Source organism: Macaca thibetana, chromosome 12 (genome assembly GCF_024542745.1).
Source record: "Macaca thibetana thibetana isolate TM-01 chromosome 12, ASM2454274v1, whole genome shotgun sequence".
Lineage (NCBI taxonomy): Eukaryota > Metazoa > Chordata > Mammalia > Primates > Cercopithecidae > Macaca > Macaca thibetana.
In genome coordinates this window covers 90,375,325-90,396,899 of record NC_065589.1, presented here as the reverse complement: position 1 = coordinate 90,396,899, position 21,575 = coordinate 90,375,325, and the positions used below count along the sequence as shown (strand labels likewise).

General features: G+C 41.7%; 1 protein-coding gene across 11 annotated transcripts in view; it reads left to right on the top strand.

The window, feature by feature from the left end:
- Positions 1-21,575, top strand: part of FMNL2 (formin like 2) — a 315,785-nt gene that overhangs the window by 259,928 nt on the left and 34,282 nt on the right. For all 11 annotated transcript variants that reach the window (XR_007718334.1, XM_050752042.1, XM_050752046.1 and 8 more), the window contains exons 10-12: positions 13,858-13,932; positions 17,680-17,790; positions 20,977-21,126. Coding sequence is in view for 10 of the 11 variants with exons in the window: in XM_050752042.1 (XP_050607999.1) it covers positions 13,858-13,932; positions 17,680-17,790; positions 20,977-21,126 (336 nt within the window). In the remaining variant the exon portion in view is untranslated. The remainder of the gene's footprint in view (positions 1-13,857; positions 13,933-17,679; positions 17,791-20,976; positions 21,127-21,575) is intronic.

Genomic DNA, 21,575 nt, shown 5'->3' with positions numbered 1-21,575 from the left:
AACAACAAAAAAAACACATCCTCTAGAAGATAGATACGAATAGGAGGGAAAAAAGAGAAGGGAAGAAATTCACAGTTACGTAATACCTTGCAGTTTAGAAAATGCTTTATGTATATTGCAGTTGATTCTGTGGAAATCTGCCTCTTATATAATTTGGATAAAACTTTAGGAGTATTGTGTAGCTCTGCATAAAATACAGTACAAGGGAGAGATGCTGGAGTCTGGAAGACAGGTGGTTCAGTTGTCAAATGACTGAGCCCTGGACCCAGTTTGTGGCCATAGCAATGAATATGAAGCCAAAAAATGAAAGAAAAGGCGAGAGATAGGGTGATCCACTGAATATGAGAATGGAAACAAGAGGAGAATAAGAATCTGTTCAAATAATGTGCACTTAATGAAGAGGAAAGTAGCCCAACCATAGTGAACAAATACAATCTGGGGATTTATTTTTGCAGGCAAAGAAAATACAACTTAAAAAAAAATTTTTTTTTTTTTTTAGTGAGGGTGTAATGCCCGAGGTCAGATTATTAGCTGTACAATGAAGGTAATGAATGAGGAAGCAAATTTAAACAGAAGTGATTAGGGAGAGAGGGACAGAGAGAGAGAGAAAGAGAGAGAGTGTTTGAGAGAGAGAGAGATATACAAATAGGGATTGTAACTAAGTAACTAAGGAGGAAAACTCCCTCACAGGGACCCTAGTTCAGAAAGAAAAGAGTGAAGAGACAAGGTTAGAATGGGCTAGAAGCATGCTCAGAAGAGACCAGCACAGTACAAAGGGGAAGATTTGGTCAAGAGGATAAGAGGATTCCTTGTGGGTCTGGTATATTGTGATGTAAGTTTTTGCTTTAGGTGAGAAGTTAGTCAAGTGGTTTTTATATCCCTTCCAAGTCTACAATTTTATGATTCTATATAAAACTTTGTCTACACATACCTATGTATGTAGCATGTATTGTGTGTACATATTCAAATACTTCCCTCTAAGATAGATTAAGTGCTTCTTTGACTGCAGATATGAAAACAAGGTACCTAGATAATAAAATGATAGGTGCTTTCATTTTCAAACAAGAACAAAAACTGACATATCTGAGGCCAGTTGGCAGGATAGCAACAGTCCTAAAAGAGATCACTATGACTGTAGACAGTGTTGTGACTTTGGTCCTAAGTTCCCTTTTATGATTACCTGGAAGGTGGCTGCATCAATCCCTTGGCTCAAGTTTCGTTTAAAAAATCTGCCATGTGTCTAAGGACCTCGGTGTTTCCCTAGCCTGAGAGTGAGCTGGCTGTGCTGGCCATGCGGTTAGTACCACCGCTCAAGGTACGGTTGAGGACTTGTCTGCGGAAGAGGCGTCCCTGGCTTGTGTAACTTTTGAAAGATGGACCTTTTGAGTCTTGATTTAAGCTTTTCGTTTCCCAGCTCCCCTGTCCTACCCCAAACTGTTCTGCCCACTGCAGCTCAACAGCCATTCTTTATTCCTTTCAACACAGTGATGTGTGTGGCTCCTGCCCAGCTCTTTAATTCTGTATATCAGTCTGCCAAGAATATATAGTCAGACTCGGTTTTCATTCACAATTGACTGAAACACACTCACTAGAAGAAAATGGCCCAGTGGTTCCTACTTATGGTCCAACAGTCACTGTCAGTCACCCCTCATCTTGCAGTTGAGCTCTCTGACAAGATGTTCCCCCCAAGCTCTGCATCACAGGGGAGTGGAAATGGCCGGTCATGGTAACATGAACTATAGGCTCTGTGTTGTTTTGGCAGTTTGGTTTTGGCAGTGGAAAATGAGGGCTCCTTCCCTGCCAATAAATGTACTAGCAACACATGTGATATCCCAGATTTACTGGTTCACCACCAAGAACAACACTGAATTTTTCATTTTCAACTATTTTCAAGGAATAGGTGTAAAATTAGTAAATGGTGCTTTCTATGTGGAATGTGTCAAGAACATGTTTAGCACATTGGTCAAAGATAATGATCTTTTTGTTCCTTGTGTATTTTTTCATGATTGATTGATTGATTGTTGTTGTTTTTGAGACAGAGTCTTGCTCTTATCACCCAGGCTGGAGTGCAGTGGCACAGTCTCGGCTCACTGCAACCTCCGCCTCCCGAGTTCAGGCAGTTCTTGTGCCTCAGGCTCCTGAGTAGTTGAGACTACAGACACACCACCACGCCTAGCTAATTTTTGTATTTTTTAGTAGACACAGGTTTTGCCGTGTTGGCCAGGCTGGTCTTGAACTCCTGACCTCAAGTGATCTGCCTGCCATGGCCTCCCAAAGTGCTGAGATTACAGGCATGAACCACCGTGTCCGGCCCATGATTGTTTCATATTATGGTGTCAGGCGTGCCAGACAAATTTGTTTACTTGGGTGGATTCATTCAGTATGAATTTCTGAACTTTGGGGCATGTGTGTTCTGTATTTTTTTTCCCATGAGGAGGGTATCTCTTTCTGTCCGTTTCCCATATTCTTGCTTGAAATCTAACATTCACCTGGCTTTGGGAAAAGAATATCGTCTAGCCTTGTAATGAGTCTACATGTGACGGAGTGGGTACATCCCAGAGATCATCAGAGAACAGTTAGGAGCTGCTTCCATCCAACCTGATAAGTACCAGGGATTGTACCTGGCCTTATTAAACAGAAGAACTGCAAGGAAGTCTTTTTTGTTTGTTTTTTTTTTGTTTTTTTTTTGAGACGCAGTGTCTCTCTGCTGCCCCATCTGGAGTGCGGCGGCACCATCTCGGCTCACTGCAACCTCCGCCTCCCAGGTTTAAGCGATTCTCCTGCCTCTGCCTCCAGAATGGCTGGGATTACAGGCACGCACCACCACGCCTGGCTAAGTTTTGTATTTTTAGTGGAGATGGGGTTTTGCCATATTGGCCAGGCTGGTCTTGAACTCCTGACCTCAAGTGATCTGCCCACCTCGGCCTCCCAAAGTGCTGAAATTACAGGCGTGAGCCACTGCGCCCGGCTGTCTTTTTTTTCTACCTTGGAAAATGGTGGGGGGCTCCTTTCTATATGAAGACACTCTCTGTGGGATGTGGCTTCATATTTATGCAGAGATGATACATTTAGTTGTTCCTTATATGGTAGGGTTGATTCCCAAACAATCTTGCAATAAATTTTACTATTAGTTACCCATTTATTTGCTTCTTTAGATTTTAGGTTTAAGAATTCATCATCTTTGTAGAAGTAGAGGCTATTCTGTAATCCAGTAGTTTCCAACTTTTGGCCCCTGGAGCCCTTTTTATACTCTTAAAAATCACTGAGGTCCCTAAAGAGCTTTTGCTTATGTAGGTTATGTGTTGATATTTTCTGTATTAGAAATTACAACAAAATTTCAGTCCAGGCATGGTGGCTCACATTTGTAATCTCAGCACTTCGGGAGATTGACTCGTAGAAGATAGCTGCATTCTTAGATGTGCTCCTGCATTTAGTCACTTCTGCTGTTGTTTTTGTTGAAGTAGATGAAGAAAAGTTAGCTTCACACAGATAGGTAGATGCAAAAGAATTATGTCAACAGCATTTTCAGATAATAGTGGACATTCTTCTTTGATACTATACAAACACTAGACAAGTAGTAATTTCTTAAAGGTTAGTTACAAAGTAGAATCTGAAATCGTATCAGTGAACTTTTTCCATACTGTTGGCATTAAAATCTATTTGCCTATATTGCACCTTGAATGAATTTATAAATTTGTAGCAGCATTCAGTGATCATTTGGAAAATAATGGTACACTGAGTTTTCTAGATCTTCTAATAATTGGCACATTTTCTAATGTAATATTTTAACAAATCACATGCATTGTTTTTACCTCCAGTCTCATTAGAAAATTCTTTAAATACTGGGAAGCAGTCAGCTTGGTGGTGGGTACAGTTTTCATGTGTTTGAAAGCTTAATTTTTATCATTGACAACAAATATTGTCAGCTGTTATCTTTAAATGATAAGGTGTACTTTGTTCATTTTCAAGAAAATACCTGCCAAGTGCAGAAGTCTGAATCTGCCAGTCATGCTTTCAAGTAAGAATAAAGAGTGGCTAGTTCATCTTGCAACTGAAACAATCACAGAAATGCTTTTTCCTCAAGACAGCCATACTTCAATATGTGGCAGAAATGCTTTATGCAGACTCCCCGTTTCATCATCTAGAGTATCATGAAGATGTGTATCTAGGGCTTGAGATGTATAAAATTAATGCCTTTTACTGCTTCATCAGTGATATTCTTAAGTGAAGCTGGCTTTTTTTAAAAAACTGAGAATGCATAGCTTTGATGAATACAGGGATTACTGGTATAAGTTGGTGCACTGCCTTGATGCATGCTATGGCACTGGCAGTATTCACTCATTGTTCCTTTTGTGCCACCAGTGCCAACTGCCAACTCTGTGAAAGTATTAAGTAACATCTTATTATACAAATAATGCTGCCCTCACAAACCTCATAAAAGGGCCTCAAGTACCCTTGGTGTTCAAGGACCACACTTTAAGAACTGGTACCCAAATCCATTGTCTGCTGTCATCGTGGGCTGGGTGGAAGTGGTTCCAACTAGCTAAGTGCAAAGTCCTTCTGGTTAAGACCCAGAGGTGACCGTGGGTGTTAGGGTGAGCTTGGGGAAAAGCAAAGATGAAAGTAGAAGGGATGGGAAATGAGAGAAGTGAGCTATAGACAAACTGCAGGCATTTGCCTGTTGTTGGCCTGAGATATTTGATCTAAACAAGAGTCCTTGTCTTCAAGGGTTCTGCATTCATGGCACACCGTGCACTGATTAGATTTGTAATGATTCAGATGTGAGGAGAGCATGGGCTGACAGCTGCCTCTTGGGCAGGCCCCCAGATCTGAAATTCCTACAGGCTTTAGACAGCTCTAGCGACATGCCCTTGCTGTGGTTTAGAGAACATGTAATGACCCCTAGAGAGTCATTGTGTCCCTTCCCTTGCTTAAGTTGACCTAATTGGATATGCTCAAAGGATGAAGCTGTGAAGAGAAATGATTGAAAATAAAGAACAGTGTTAGGCTCCTTCTACTTTGAGGAGTCTGACTGATAAGTCATCCCAGAGAGGACTGGAGGCCTTTGTCATGTAATCCTCAGGTAGCTATTTAAATACCATTCTCAGGCTGGGTGCGGTGGCTCCTGTCTGTAATCCCAGCACTTTGGGAGGCCAAAGTGGGCGGATCACTTGAGGCCAGGAGTTCGAGACCAGCCCGGCCAACATGGCGAAACCCCATTTCTACTAAAAATACAAAAATTAGCCAGGCCTGGTGGCATGTACCTTTAATTCCAGCTACTCAGGAGGCTGAGGCAGGAGAATTGCTTGAACCTGGGAGGTGGAGGTTGCAGTGAGCCAAGATTGCGCCACTGCACTCCAGCCTGGGCGACAGAGCGAGATTCTGTCTCAATCAGTCAATCAGTAAATATCATTCTTTATTGAAGAAATGGAAGGCATTCTGGCTTTCCAGTAGAAATGGAAGTGTATTAGTCAGGGCTCTCCAGAGAAACAGAACCAACAGGACATCTGTAGATATATCTGTAGATACAAGAGGAAACACTATGGGAATTGCTCACGCGGTTATGGAGGTAGAGAAGTTCCATGATACGCATCTGCAAGCTGGAAATCCAGGAAAGCTAGGGTGTCATTCAGCTCGAGTCTGAAGGCCTGAGAAGTAAGATCCAGTGGTGTAAGTTATGGAGTCTGAAAGCCTGAGAACCAAGAGCTCCAATGTCCAAGGGCAGGGGACGAAGATGGATGTCCCAGCTCAAGATGAGAGAGAATTCACCCTTCCTCCAAATTCTTTTTGTTCTCTTCGGGCCCTCAGTGGATTGGAGATGCCCAGCCACATTGGAGAGGGAGATCTTCCTTACTCACCCTCGCAGACACACCCAGAAATATTTCACCAGCTCTCTGGGCATCACTTCACCGTCTCAAGTTGACGCATAAAGTTAACCATTACAAGTAGCCTTGAAAGACTCTGTGTTCTTCATAATGACCAGGAGATACGAGTCTTGCATTGAAGCTAGAGAGGTTCAGGCTGGACTTGAAGCATATTTTGGAAATAGATTATTTATGACCTATTGTAAGGAGTTTTACTCTCTAGAATTTATTGAAGGTCATCTTTTTGTTTTTAGAGGAGTAGTTTAAGGGGTGATGTGTCAATGAGTCGTCCTTCGGGGATTTTACTATCCTTTTGCTTGTATCTTTGGATTCTTTGTTCAGTACACAAAATATGGGTGTGAAAAGTAAGACAGTCATCTGGCTGCTCTGTGTGCCTCCTGCCAAACATCTGGATATTTGGAAACATCTGGAAAAGTTACTGAAGTTTTCACAAGGGTGTTTAGCATTTTGCGGATGAAACCCCAGGCTCATAGTCATCTCCTGGTCCAGGGTTGATATAAATGTTGTATTTATGAAGGAGAAGGGTTGACTAGGTTATAGAATACATTTAGTTGCTTAGCTTTCATTAGTTTTTGTTTTAGCGGAGTGAGATAAGGTTGTTCAGTTTCAGAGCATTTCAGCCGGGTGAACACATCCACAGTTAAATCCCAAGGAGACATGAGAGCCAGCAGCCGGTCGGAGTGATCTGCTTCTGTCACGGCTGCCGCTTGGTGTATGTGTATGAAATGTCCAGTCACTTCAAGAGACAACAATAACAGACCATTGACAGCCACAGAACACCCCAGAAAAGTGGTTTCATTGGGCCATGATGGCGTCAGTAACCCTCAGACTGCTGGTGCACTCAGTAGATGGTAAAAGATGGTTTTCACCTAGGACTAACTGTGAAATGACTGTTTACTTCATGAGGCCCTGAAAAGAAAACGGAACTTTTGTTCTCAGGCAGGCCCGGGGAAGGGTTGTCTAATCAGTCATAATAGAGTGTGTGCCTCTAAAACGGTGCCTTCCTGCAGGGAGCCTTGCAGATCACAGGGGCCTATTGTAAGAAGAGAAAAAGAAAGTATTGAGGCAGGCGCCAGGCAACAAGGCAAGAAGGAAACACTTAAGCAAAGGGCCTTTAATTTTTATATAACTAACCCAGAAGCATATTTTATAGCCATCTCATAAGAGTCAGGCCTCAGTTTGGCTACAGACTTTGCTTGCTTTCCTGGGAGCTGTTGCTGGGGAAAGCCAGAGACTGTTACTGACCTTGAAGAGGGACAGAGAGGCGGCTGAAGGACGGCAAGTGTTCACTTCAACATCTGGCTGGCAAGATAATACCCAAGGTTTTTGTAAAACCATCTCGTCTCCACTATTAACCTTTAGGGAAAGCATCCCCTAACGGCTGCCCACCCTTTGAGATGCTTTAAACTATAGCCACCTTTGCATCCAGGGCCCCAGATTAATCCAAATGGTTTGGGGCACTGTTCACAAATGTCCTTCACAGATGTCGGAGACCATAGTTGGAGTTTTTTTGGCAGAAGTTGTGCTTTTGCTTCAGTTCTCCTTTACGTGAAAATGAATCTTGCTTGTCCTGGTTGTGGCCCACGTTATCTCTGCACGGTGTGGGATTTCCCAGCTTCACAATCAGGAGTGAACCACATGGGGCAAGAGAGTGGTTTGACCTTTATGTTTGGTACTCAGGGCCGGCACAGCCAAGTGCATCCCTCTGAATTTGTTTCTGTGGAGCTTCCATGCCAGTCAGCTTGGTAATACCATGTTCTTTTGCCATGCTAAATGAGAATTTTAAACGTTCAAGAAATACTGAGGGAGAGATTTTTTTTCAAATTTTTTATTTGCAATGAAACCTTTTTTTTCCCCCTCAAAAGCAATCTTATCAGACCACTAGGTAAGTATAAGAAAGAAAATCTGGTTAGTGAGGGTAGAATTCTCAAGAACCTTACTTAGGCTTTCCCTTTCTCTGCCAAGCCCCTGACTTGGAATTCCCCCTTACTCCCAAAGCTCTGTAACCCATATAGTTTCTTCTCCTTTATTTTTATTTTTATTTTGAGATGGAGTCTTGCTGTGTCACCTAGGCTGGAATGCAGTGGCACGATGTCAGCTCACTGCAACCTCCATCTCCTGGGTTCAAGCCTGGTGCCCGCCACCACACCCAGCTAATTTTTGCATTTTTAGTAGAGACAGGTTTTCACTACGTTGGCCGGGCTGGTCTCGAACTCCTGATCTCAGGTGATCTGCCCACCTCGGCCTCCCAAAGTGCTGGGATTACAGGCATGAGCCACCACGCTGGCCAATTGCTTTCTTAAAGTATGGCTTGCAAACCAGCAGTATCATCTAAGGCTCTCTCTTTTTTTTTTTTTTTTTTGGAGATGGAGTCTCACTCTGTTACCCAGGCTAGAGTGCAGTGGTGTGACCTTGGCTCACTAGAACCTCCACCTCCCAGGTTCAAGTGATTCTCCCGTCTCAGCCTTCCTAATAGCTGGGATTACAGGTGCCCACTACCATGCCTGATTAATTTTTGTATTTCTAGTAGAAACGGGGTTTTGCTATGTTGGCCAGGCTGGTCTCAAACTCCTGACCTCAGGTGATCCACCTGCTTTGGCCTCCCAAAGTGCTGGGAGTACAGGTGTGAGCCACCGTGGCCAGCCTAAGGCTCTCAACTTGATGGGTGTGAAAACTGAAGTCCAGGGATGTTTGCTGAGTGGTCCAAGCTAACAACAGGGTAGTGGCTGAAATGTGACTTATAACCCAGGTTTTACAATCTCGTCTAATATGCCACATAGTCCCATTTTTACCCTTATAGCCCTTTACCCCCATCAGCGTTAGAGCTTGAAGTTACAAAGAGAGGCAGTTGTATCAGGCAGGACCCCACAGGGATGGTCAGATAGGTGGCTGTGTTAGCAGAAGGAAGTCTGTGGTCCAGAATTGGAGCCTGATCATTTTTACTTTACACAGCATTAACTGGAATCATGAATTTATTCACATGCAACCAGTTTATAGATGATTTATAATGAAGATGCCTCTTGATTTTCAGTAGGGTACGTACTTTGCCAGGGCATATACTTTTATTTGTCTGCTGGTTTACTTAATTTCTGGTAGCCCCAGCTGCTAGCAGTAGTGGTCTGATTCCTGATAGGGCAGTCCAGTGCACAAAACGGCTCCTTGCCACTCTACTTGGCTCAGTTTTTCTGTGGGTCTTAAACTTTCTCCCCACCCCACTTAATAGAGTACATGCTATTGATGTGGAAATTGGTATCAAAGCTGGTGGGAGAATGAGATATACCAGTGAATATAAAAGTCAAGAATGACACGTTTCAGTTGCAAGAATATAGCTTTTTTATTAAAAAGTTTTTGTACCGTGTATTATCTGGCCCTTGTGGGCAGATGGAAGTGGTATGCACCCATATAGAATGTGTAATGATGTACATGTGCAGATATGCTCCTTGCTCTTGTAAACATTTTGATGAAGCGCTTGAGTTCATTCCCATGCAGGCCAATGCATGGATTCTGAAAATAACTGAAAATTAGTGTCTCGTTCCTTTCATCCTCACCGATTTTCTAAAGAGACCACCACAAAGGAGAGAGCATGGTCCACCGTGATTGTCCTGTTTCACCCAGTGTGTGGGGGTGCTCCAGATGTGAGCAGTGTGAATGAAGATGACTTTCCTTTGATGTGGGACACAACTTTTACCAACCTTCCCCAAACATATCTTCCTGTTTCCTGTGGGATTGTAGTGTACACTTGTTTAATGACTGCTAAAGTAATGGAGAAACAAATGTGAATCTGGCCTGCATGCTTCCTTTCCTTCCTTAGAAACAAAGGGGGACTCTGGAATCCATGCTGTGCCTGTGGAACATGTCAGGAAACACAACCCTGAGTTCATTAGTTGAGATTGGCAGCAAAGCAGTCCTGGGCCTGGTGGAGTTGTGGTAATAGGCATCTTTCTAGTCCTTACCGTGGAGAGTAGTCACTCTGTTGCTTTCAACGTTTCCCAAAGCCGGAATTTGTTTTGGTAATGTCATTTTGTGCATTTGGATTATTTTCACCAAGCTCATAGCAGCTATAAATAGGAAGATATTTAAGTCTGTTTTTTTTTTTTTTTTTTTTAAGATTAAAGGTATTTATCTGTTTTGTAACGCACATGTTCTCAGCAGGGATTTGTCTGTTGTGACAGAATGAGGTATCTCTAAAGAAACACATATATTCAAGGCTCTTCTTAACATCTACTTCAGGTCTATCTGCCAGGCTAGTGCTGTGGTTTTTGAGATCCTTATTCACCGTGAAATCTAGTGTTACTTGTTCTATATTTGATGCCATCTTTTAAAGTAACAGGCTATGAGTATTTTGTTGCTGTCCACATGTGCTTTTCCAGCCATTTAAAAATCTATTTTTTCTAAGACCCAACATGCACCCCCTGATTATTTTTGGGTTACCTCATTATTCATTGCATTTATGCAGGGGCAGTGCGTCAATTCTTGTGGCATTCCTATGATACCCAGTTACAGTAACTGTTTGTGTTGCTCAGTTAGAAGCTGAATGAGCTGGAGATTTAATGATCTAGTAAATCAGTTTATAATTGGTAGTCAGAAAGGCTGAGGGTTTAATCAGCTAGTCTGATATTATATGAACCATTGGTTCCCAGATGCTGGTCCAGCAACCACGAGTATTCACAGATTTCTAGGCCCATCTGGAGAGATTCTTATTCAGTACGTCTCAATATAGATTCTAGGAATCTATCATTTTTAGAGGTTCCATGGAAGCTTCTGGTGCAGGGATGTCAAAGTATGCATGATATAATGATTGTGTCTTTCAGTGATAACATTTTTCATCTCTGTGTGTCTCAGATAGTGCTGGAATGCCTTAACTGCCTTCTGTAGTGGAATCTGTTTATATGGGCATTCTGAGCTATGTGGGAAAAGGAACCTCAGGCTGGCCATCGGGGACCTGGTTCTAGCCGTGGTTCTGGCACTCTCTCAACCTTTCATGAGGTTAGAGAGGTTTAATCTCTGAGTAGGTCTGATTCATAAATTGAGAGCATCAGATTATGCAAGGTATTTTTCTGCTTTCTAACATTCTTTGAAGAGCTTTGCCTCCCTAGGAATTGTTTTTGTTGTCACTGTTCATGAACAGCTATTGCCTCATTTAGTTTAGCGTGTGCCTAGTCCCTCAACCAAACATTAGTTACGGTCTGCTTCTCAGGAGAGCTGGTAGCTCTCCCCAAATTCAGGATCGCCTCTTTTCCTCTTCTCTTACTGGCACTACCAATTACCCACAAGACTGAAGTAAACTGGTTTTTGTCAGACAGAGTCTTGCTTTGTCACCCAGACTGGAGTGCAGTGCAGTTCACTGGCTCACTGCAACCTTTGCTTCCGGGTCCAAGCAATTCTCCTGCCTCAGCCTCCCAAGTAGTTGGGATTACAGGTGCGTGCCACCACTCCTGGCTAATTTTTGTATTTTTAGTAGAGACAGGGTTTCACCATATTGGCCAGTCTGGTCTCGAACTCTTGACCTCAGGTTATCTGCCTGCCGCATCCTCCCAAAGTGCTGGGATTACAGGTGAGAGCCACTGTGCCCAGCCTATATTGGGGTTTCTGCTAAAGAAAATTCACATTGTAGTTCTGACCTTTTGTATGTAAAACCTCAGCGTTTTTTACCCACGGGTCCCTTTTTGCAGGCAAGGGATGCTTGTCTCTTCGGGCATAATGTGGCTGATGTCATAGTCTAGGGAGCTGGGCTTGTACTGCCTCACCCCCTTCAACAAACCTTTCATTTCTAGGAAATAGCTGTATATTGTCTAGAGGGGCCAGCTGAGGATGGGGGCAGAACATGGTAGCCCCTTAAATCTCTGGTTCTCAGCCATTGTGGAGCATCAAAATGATCTGTGGCGCTTTTAAAATTATGCATACCCATGTCCCCCCAGCACCGCCTGGTCCTGTTGAACCAGACTCTTCAGTGTGGGATTGGACGTGTGTGTGCGTGTGTGTGTATGTATTTTTAAGACAGGGTCTGGCTCTATTGCCCAGGCTGGTGTGTGGCATGATCACAGCTCACTGCAGCCTCGACCTCATGGGCTCAAAGTATCCTCCCACCTCAGCCTCCTGAGTAGCTGGGACTACAGGTGCTTGCCACCACACCTGGCTAATTTTTTAATTTTTATTTTTAGTAGAGACGTGGTTTCATGATTTTGCCCAGGCTGGTCTTGAATTCTGGGACTCAAGAGATCTTCCTGCTTCGGCCTCTCAAAGTCCTGGGATTATAGGCATGAGCCACCGTGCCAGGCCAATTTTAAAGACTTTGCTTTAGACTCTGCCTTCCATGCACTGTCCCTCTGCATTCTGAAATTATTTTTTGTTAAGGCAGGTATAAATAAATTTTCACGGAGAGTTGTCATGAAAATGCAGTAAATGGTGGTCTGAATCTGTTGGAAATACTGCTTTGAGACTAGGAGGCCCTCAGAGGCTGAAGGCTGTTCATTTTAACGTCCCCAGCCTATGGTTTAGAGACGGCCACCACTGAGGATTTACCCCCAGTGGTGCCTGTCTACCATGGTTGAATGCTTCATCATGGAGAACACGAAGTCATCCATCCTTTTGTGAAGTGAATTTTAACATAATTACTCATTTATCTTCTATTGGGTGCAATTTAACAAACATGATTAGGAACTTACAATGTGCCGAGCATTGATATAGGTGCTATGTAGTGAACAAAACAGAATTCCTGCCTTCGTGGGACTTTCTCTCCACCAAAAAATATATATATTCACATGGAGTTTCACATGACTGAATTAAATGGCTGCATTATGAAATAACATTTTACAAGAATTTTTGAGGATTGACCTGAGTTATCCCTGAGATCACAATGGAATCAGAAAATTTGGAGTTTAGCATGTGAAACCTGGATTACATTAGCAAAATGTTAACCAAGGAACTGTGTCGTACTAATGCAGCAAACAGTCAGGAGTGGTTCGGAGAAGTATTTTCTGAAGGTAAAATGAATAAACCAGTGGGTGTAGGACTTTGCCCCAAAAAAGTCAACCAAGGACATTGACAGAATGAAAGTTTGTCCTCTGACTTTAAAAATAAGTCTCCAGAGCTGGGCGTGGTGGTGCATGCTTGTACCCAGCTACTTGAGAGGCTGAGGCAGGAGGATTGCCTGAGCCCAGGAGGTTGAGGCTGTAATGATGTAATCATCATGCCACCGCATTCCAGCTTGGGTGACAGGGTGAGACCCTGTCTCCAAAATTAAAAAAAGAGTCACTTGATAGAAATCTTTTTTGACTTTTTTTTTTTTTTTTTAGCTCCTTGTATTTTATTTCATGTATATGCAAATACTTTTGGGTCCTGGAGTTACCAGTATTTTATGTTTGTTTTATCTGATCGATGGAAACATTAACTGAGCTGAATGCATGTGTTTCAGGATTCTGGGATGCTACTTCACCAATTACTGCAGATCTCTATACTCACCTTACATGGGTTAATAGCTTCCACAGTGTCTCTTTCTGTGTTATAGTTTATGCACTGAGATTTTCTCATTCAGTTAGATCTAATATGAACATTTTAAATGTGCCTTTTAAAGAATTTAAATACTCATATATTTTTGCATGTCTTTTTTCCTTTTTACAAAAGGAAACTAGGATTTTTTTTTTTTTTTTTTTTTTTTTACCGTGAACTACATTCTTGGATTCTGAATGCATGCTAAAAAATTGGTGAGACTACAAAGACAACCAATGAAAGAAAAACACATTTGATGTGGATTTCAAAATATCAAGAGAATATGGAAAAGAAACCAAGATCAGCTTTTGGTTCCAGCTCATATGGCTGTTTGTGAGTTACTAGCTTAGAAGGGAAGTAGATATTTTATGAGAGAGAAGAAGATAGATATTCTGGAAATGATTATTAAGCTGAAATTTCTGCATCTAATTTTGGAATGTTTATGTTTAGAAAGTCACATGCACAATGAAAATGTGTGTTTCAGGTTTGCGGAGAAAAACAGCGTTTTGAGAAGTTGATGGAACATTTCAGGAATGAAGACAATAACATAGATTTTATGGTGAGTTATTTCAGTATTCAATAAAGCAAACTCAATTTCAGCACTTTTTTCCTACACACACACACACACACACACACACACACACACACACACACACACACACACACATTTATATTATAAAGGACAGGGAATTGCATTTAATATGCTGTAGATCCAATCTAGAATGTCCCTCTTAATCTGTATTTTCTCTTTGATTTCCAATTTTATTCCTTACATACACAGTATAGTAAAGACCAAAGTACTAATTACAGCAAATAAAGGGGAAGCCATGCAGTTGGAAACAGCCATGCCTGGTGCAAATGCTGCCATTGTTTAATTGTTGATGATGCTGCATAAGAATCCTTAGGGTAGAAGCAATCTTGACCTTTTTTATTTTTGCAGGCCCCTGCCAGTGCCCTTCTCCAGACTATATTCTTAAAAATTAAAGTGCTTTGGTTTGTAGAGTTGACTGTATGTATCTCCAAAATGAATATGCAGCAGTGATTTTTTTCCTCTCTGATCTCTTCCTGCTGTGGTAGCTCTGTGAGGGTTTAATCATACTGGGGCTCTCCTTGGCAGGTTAGGTGACATAACAAAACATGTGGTTCCACAGCAGTCCTGCCATTCTCGCATAAGAAGAACATCAAAGTGAGTTGCAGCACTTCTGCATTCATAGACGTAAATCTTAATCTGGAAGGAAGATAGAATCTGCCACAGTGAATTTCTCCAGAAGTTTTACCCTTGAGTGTACCCAGATCTGTAGGTGCTACCCACTTCAGTTGTCCTAGGGAAATTCTAGACCCAGGAGATCCTAACCGGGGTGTAATTTCCCAGATCACTTCTAACCTGAAGCAGACGTACCAATCACTTCTTACCTTGCAGAGCCTATGCTTAGGATGCCAAGTGAAGTTTTCACTTGAATTGCTTCAGTGATTATAAAACATGAAACATAACTTTGCCGATTTCTAACCTTTTTGTGAAAAAAATGTTTGGAGTCCTCAAGTTTTATACACTCTTAGCCCTCATCCCCTTCCAAAATCAGTGAGAAAGATGAAATCCTTTATAGAGAAGATTTTCTGTTGCATAAAGCATGTTATTTGCTTTTCAAAGTGTGTGTGTGTGTGTGTGTGTATATACACACACACTTTATAGATATACGTATATATACACACACGTATATGAAACAAGGGACACTTTTACATTGACTTTTAAAATCTTGTTATTAGGATTTTTTAGAGAAGTTAAGGCTAATGCTGGTCCTGGTGATAAATATGTAGAGAGATTGGTGCCTTGTCTCATGATGTCAGTTTCTTTCTTGTGCCGTTTTAGGGGAACTTATTCATTCTGTTAGAGTTGAGGTTGCAAACTGGAGGCTCTCACGCTGAAGCCAACCTACAGGCTTGTCTGTTCAGTCTGACAGTGATGACCCTACTTCAACAATTTGGGAATGATGCATAAAGATACACATCTGATTTTCTTGGAAACTGAAAATGTCTGAGAACACTGGGCCCCTGTTCCTGCAGAGTGTCAGCTGCTGGAGCCAAGCATCCCCTATTGCTTTAGTCCAAAGATGTCCTCTCTAGTTTGTCACAGTCCACACCGTTCCCTGTTGTGTGACACAGCCCAGCCTGCTCATTTATGATACCTGCCAGACCTCCTTGCCATTTGAGTTTCTGCTGAAACTACAATTATATAAAGCCCTTTAAAACACCTGCACTAGCCATACACAAACTAGGTTCTATTTTCTGCCCGTTCATTTATTCACATATACGTGCATCGAGGTACCTTATTTAGAGGCTGCTATTACACAAGTCCTATGTGCTAGATTCATGCGTCACCTTCAGATAGTTGCCTCTTAGGCATATCATAAAACCCAGTAGATCGTAAAGACCTGTTTTCCAAAGAGAAATGGAAAGATGTTAGAATCCAGCCATATTTTCTCTTCAGAAAATGAGGCTTTTGATAAACTGCCTTGAGAACACAATTAGGTTGCACAGCCTCTGAAACAAGATATTCCTCATAACATATAATAAAAATTTTTTCTAATGTATATAAGACATTTTTATCCTTTTTCTGTATTTTTTTGTGGACAAAAGAAAACAAAAACTATTTTGTTTCTTTAAAAAATATTTTTCTAGTTTGTATTTTGTACATGCCTTTGTAAAGATATATTTTTTAAAGCTCATTTAGTGATAGAACCCGAGGTGATTTTTTTTTTTTTTTTTTTTTTTTTTTTTTAGTAAATTGCAGTAGAGTCCTTCTGTAAGCTAGAGAGGTTACACATCTTCCAAAGATATCCAATGTATACCATATCTTCAAAGAATAATCTAACTCGATAAAAAAAAAAATGTAAACATAAAGGAAATTAGGTTTGGAGAGCGATGAGGAGTAAGGTGGTTCTCAGAATAAGTGTGAGTCTGCATCCCTCAATCATGTTCCCTCCTTGCCGGAGACTCTGCTGAGTGACAGCCATGGAGGGAAAGCATTAGTAAGATGTTTCCACCATAAACAGACTGATTGTCACTGTGAAAAGCAAAATAGATCTGTTGAATGCTGTCCTTTTATTTACCCAACCGGGGACTGGTTTTCTCTTTGGCAGGTCTCAGAGCCACCGGTGCAGTTGTGGGGAGAAAGCAGTAAATTCCAGGCTTGTAGGGAATGCAGACTGGTTGATTATATGTAAAGATGGGTCAAGGATCTGTTCCTATCCTGTTGATATGGAAGAGCTCACAGGGAATTTTAGATGTGGTTACCTTGTGGTGAGATTGTAGGTGATTTAAATGTTCTTCTTAAAAAAAGTTCTTTGTAATAATATTCACATTTTGTACAACAAACCTATAGTAATTTACACAGTTTATTTTATATACCTATATGACTTTTACTGAGATATAATTAACATATCATCAGATTCACCCAATTTATTTATAATCCAGTGCCTATTTAGGCTATTCACAGGGTTGTACAACCCTTACCACAATCTAATTTAGGACATAGTGTCACCCCCTCAAAAAAAAAGTCCTGTACCCATTGGCAGTCACTCCCATTTATCCCACCCTCAGCCCTAGGCAACCACTAACCTGCTTTCTATCTCAATAGTTTAGTCTGTTTTGGATTTTTTATATAAATGGAATCCTACAACATGTGGTCTTCTGTAACTGGTTTTTATCATTTAACATGTTTTCAGGTTTACGTTGTAACATGTGTTAGTACTTGATTGCTTTTTATTGTTTCATAATATTCCATTGTATGGATATACCACATTTTGTTTATCGGTTAATGGACATTGGGTTCTTCCTACTTTTTGGTTGTTATTAATGATGTTATTATGAACATCTGTGTACAGATTTTTATGTGGACATATGTTTTCATTTCTCTTAACTGTATATCTAGAAGCGGAATTGCTGGATCATATGATAATGCTGTGTTTATCATTTTGAGTAAAAGTCATACTTTTTAAAGTGGCCACCCTTTTTTCCATTACCACCAGCGATGGACGAGGGTTTTAATTTCTCCACATCCTTTCCAATTCTTGTTACTGTATTTTTTTTTATGATAGCCATCTTAGTGGTTGTGAAGTGGTATCTTATTGTGGTACCTCTGTGACTTTTGAATTTAAAAATAATTATAAAATATTTTTAAAGAACCAATGAAGTGAAGGAAAAGGAAATCGGTAAGTGAGCCTCTTTTGTGAAATTGAAAGCACATGTCTGCAGTTAAACTGAGAAAAAAGTTTGGAGCCCATCTAACCCCTTGACAATTTCATTTCAGGTGGCTTCTATGCAGTTTATTAATATTGTAGTCCATTCAGTAGAAGATATGAATTTCAGAGTTCACCTGCAGTATGAATTTACCAAATTAGGCCTGGATGAATACTTGGATGTGAGTATAGCTGTAACCTTTGGCTCTAATATAAGAATTGACTTCTTATATTGCCTACCCTCAAAGCTACGCTTCCATAGCAGCTAAAGAATGCCTAGAGCTCTATGCAGTCGACTACTGTAGTGCCAGTTAAAGGGAACTGAGCTGAGTGATGTATTCTGCCAGAGATGCTGGATTCTTGCAGGGCTCCTGGGACCTCAGGCCATCTTCTGCTAGCAGCCTTTTAGTACGGGAGTCGGATAACCTCTTGCAGCCTTGCTGCAGCTTTGCTCTGCTTTTGAGCTTCATCTGGGTCAAGTCTCATTGCATCCTTCCTCTGGACTATTGGGCAATTTGCATTCTTGGTTGCTCTGGGGACCCCATGTGGGCAGGGAAAGTCAAGCCAAGACTATATAGTGATGAGTCAGTGCTCAGAGCATAAAAAAAAACAATGAGGAAATGGACACCAGAGACTTCCTCCTGAAGCTGCTAAATTCTGCTTCAAGTGTTTGTGGCTTCAGAAGTTCCACTTTTAGTTCTTAGGAGAAGGAGGTTTAAAGTTTCCCTTTTTCTTACTCCCTTGCAGAAGTGGTTAGCCAGTTCCCTGAAGTTCTTCAGTTAAGAAACAGAAACTTGATGTGAAAATCAGAAATAGTCTTGAAAAGGCTGGTGGCCCACACCTGTAATTCCAGCACTTTGGGAGGCTGAGGTAGAGGATCACTTGAGCCTAGGAGTTCAAGACCAGCCTAGGCAACATAGTGAGACCCCATGTATACAAAAAACTAAAAAAATTAGCCAGGTGTGGTGGTACGTGCCTGTGGTCCCAGCTGCTTGGGAAGCTGAGTAGGGGGATTATTTGAGTCTAGGATTTCCAGGCTGCAACAAGCTGTGACTGCACCACTGCACTCCAGCTTGGGTGGCAGGGTGAGACCCTGTGTCTAAAAAAGGAAAAGAAATGGACCCGAGGAACCAGGCAGTTTTGTTTTCCCTTTTGTATAGGAATGGTCTAGTGATACAGCAAGAATTGTTGACCTCAATTTCCTTCCTTTTTTTTTGAGACAGGGTTTCACTTTGTCACCCAGGCTGGAGTGCAGTGATGCAGTCTTGGCTCACTGCAATCCCTGCTTCCTGGGTTCAAGCGATTCTCATGCCTCAGCCTCCTGAATAGCCTGGCTAATTTTTGTATTTTTAGTAGAGACAGGGTTTCACCATGTTGGCCAGGCTAGTCTCAAACTCCTGCCTCAGGTAATGCACCCAGCCAGTGATCTGAATGTCAAGGCTGTTTCCAGCTATGAAGAATATAGAAGTACTTCCTTTGGGCATCTCCAGCATTCAGTTGCCCATCTTTGTTAGAGATAAACCCAAGGGATTGTATAGACTGTACCCTCAGTTTATTGGGAGACGAATCACAGAGGTGGTTACTCTCAACCTGAAGGCCTTGCTTCCTAGACTGGCTGGGCTGCCCTTGAATAGACGGGCCTACTCTTATCTAAAGACTACTCAGGGAGAGGTGTAATAGATTTCCATTAAAGTGTTGTTTCAATTGCTTTCCTTAAAAAGACTCATTTATATCACTGGCAGAGTATTGTACAGAAAGACTCTTACTTTAGATCAAGGTTTGTCTATCCCTTTTTCTCCTGTGCTCTAAAAGTGTCAGTATTTGAAAAATTAGATGTACAAATTCCTAGCGGTGTTCTGGGTTTGGTTTTGTGGTGTCTGAGCAGAGCTTGTTTATGCTCTAGAATACAATGGCAGGGACCAACTTATCACTGAACACCTGTTACTCATTGTGAAGATCATGAAAAATCCCATTAAGCTGCTTCTCCTTTTGTTCTAGCCTTTGCCCTTATTTAGAAGCCATTCTCACTTGGGACTCATAAAGGAAAGTAGAACATTCTCTCTTCAGAGGAAGCTGTATTGTAGAATTCCAGATTAGACCTAGGGGAAATCCATCTTTCTGAAAATTTATATAGAGTGGAATTTCTCTTAAAACTGTAAGATTTTTTTTTCAAAACTCTGTATTTCTTTAACTTCATGGTGTGTTGACTCTGGAACCTAATAGAGGTGGTTAGAAGAGTCATGTAAATGTAAGATACATAAATGCTTCATTGGTTTACAAAAACCCAGCCTTGTAAGTAGCCATTGATTTGTTCAGTAATGTTGATTGGCATCATCCATGTGCCAGGTATTATTCTAATCACTCATCTGTTCCCTAGGGAAAGTCATGACTTATGTTACTTGTAGGGAAGATTCACTGATTTATTTGACCTCTAGTTTCCAGAGCTAGCTGAGTCACTGCAGGATGCCTAGTTTGGGAGGCAGTGAATTGGGGAAAGCTTTCTGATCTGTTCATGCTGTATACTGACTGAGGGAGGGATGTGTGGAGGTTGGGCTCTAGCAATTTGTGCTAAAATAATCCCCAAGGTTAAGTATAAACTCTATCACTGTCTGCCCCATCTCTCGCCTAACCTTGTTCCTCTACTGGAACCACTGTCACTAACCAGGTAAGATACCAAACACTCCAGTCTTTTCCACTACACAGATACCCCTCAGGTTTTATGTGGCTGTGACTATAATCTGTCAAAGCTGCTTTTAATTTTTCTGTCATCCCAATTTCACGTATATCAAAATGTTTTAGGTTGGAATATAACTACATGGGACAGTAAGGATTCGGGGAAAAATGTGTGTGCACTTGGTAGAGGGTATTCACCAGAAAGTCATCTGATGATACGCCTTAGGCAGTCACTCCATAATTCTCTTAAGGAAGATGACATGTTAAGCTCTCTCTTGGAAACGGCTGGACTATTTGTCACAAAGAAAACACATAGACTGGCTGGGCGCGGTGGCTCACGCCTGTAACCCCAGCACTTTGGGAGGCTGGCAGGCAGATCATGAGGTCAGGAGATTAAGACCATCCTGACCAACATGGCGAAACCCTGTCCCTACTAAAAATACAAAAATTAGCTGGGTGTAGTGGCACGTGCCTGTAATCCCAGCTGCTCAGAAGGCTGAGATATGAGAATCGCTTGAACCCAGGAGGCAAAGGGTGCAGTGAGCTGAGATCGCACCATTGCACTCCAGCCTGGGTGAGAGTGAAACTCCATCTCAAAACGAAACAAAACAACACAAAAAGACAGACTGTTAGGAAATGATACTCCATTTCCGCAGATGAGCTAACACCACGTTCTCTCCTATCCTGGTTTTTAGAAGCTGAAACACACTGAGAGTGACAAGCTTCAGGTCCAGATCCAGGCTTACCTGGACAACGTTTTTGATGTAGGAGCTCTGCTGGAAGATGCTGAAACTAAGAATGCTGCCTTGGAGAGGGTGGAAGAACTGGAAGAAAACATCTCTCATGTAACTACATCTCAGAAAAGGAAAAACTGCTTCCATTTCAGCTGGGTGCAAAACAGAATTAATGTCAGCTTTTATGGTGGTAAATTAAAGAATTGGGAGTATAGGGACGGGCCATACCCTGCAATAGAGAGCTGTCAGAAGCTGTTCTGTGTTTTTGCCAAAAGGCAGCTGTGTAACGTAAAGTGAAATAGAAGCCGTTGCTTTGCTTTAGCTCACTTACCTGCTCAGTTTCTGCTGAGGTGCATTTCCTGGCAGTCTTGGTGATAGGCTCAAGCGGAGTGTGGGAGTTTGATGATTGGCGTTACGGAAAAGATTAGAGGGAAATGAAATATGGGAATTTGGCCTGAGGTGAAGAGGTATCTTCTTATCAACTATGTCCACACAAGCCCATGGACAGGATTAGCTGGTGTCTCTGTGATGCATGTCTGAACATTCCCGTCTTACGGTAC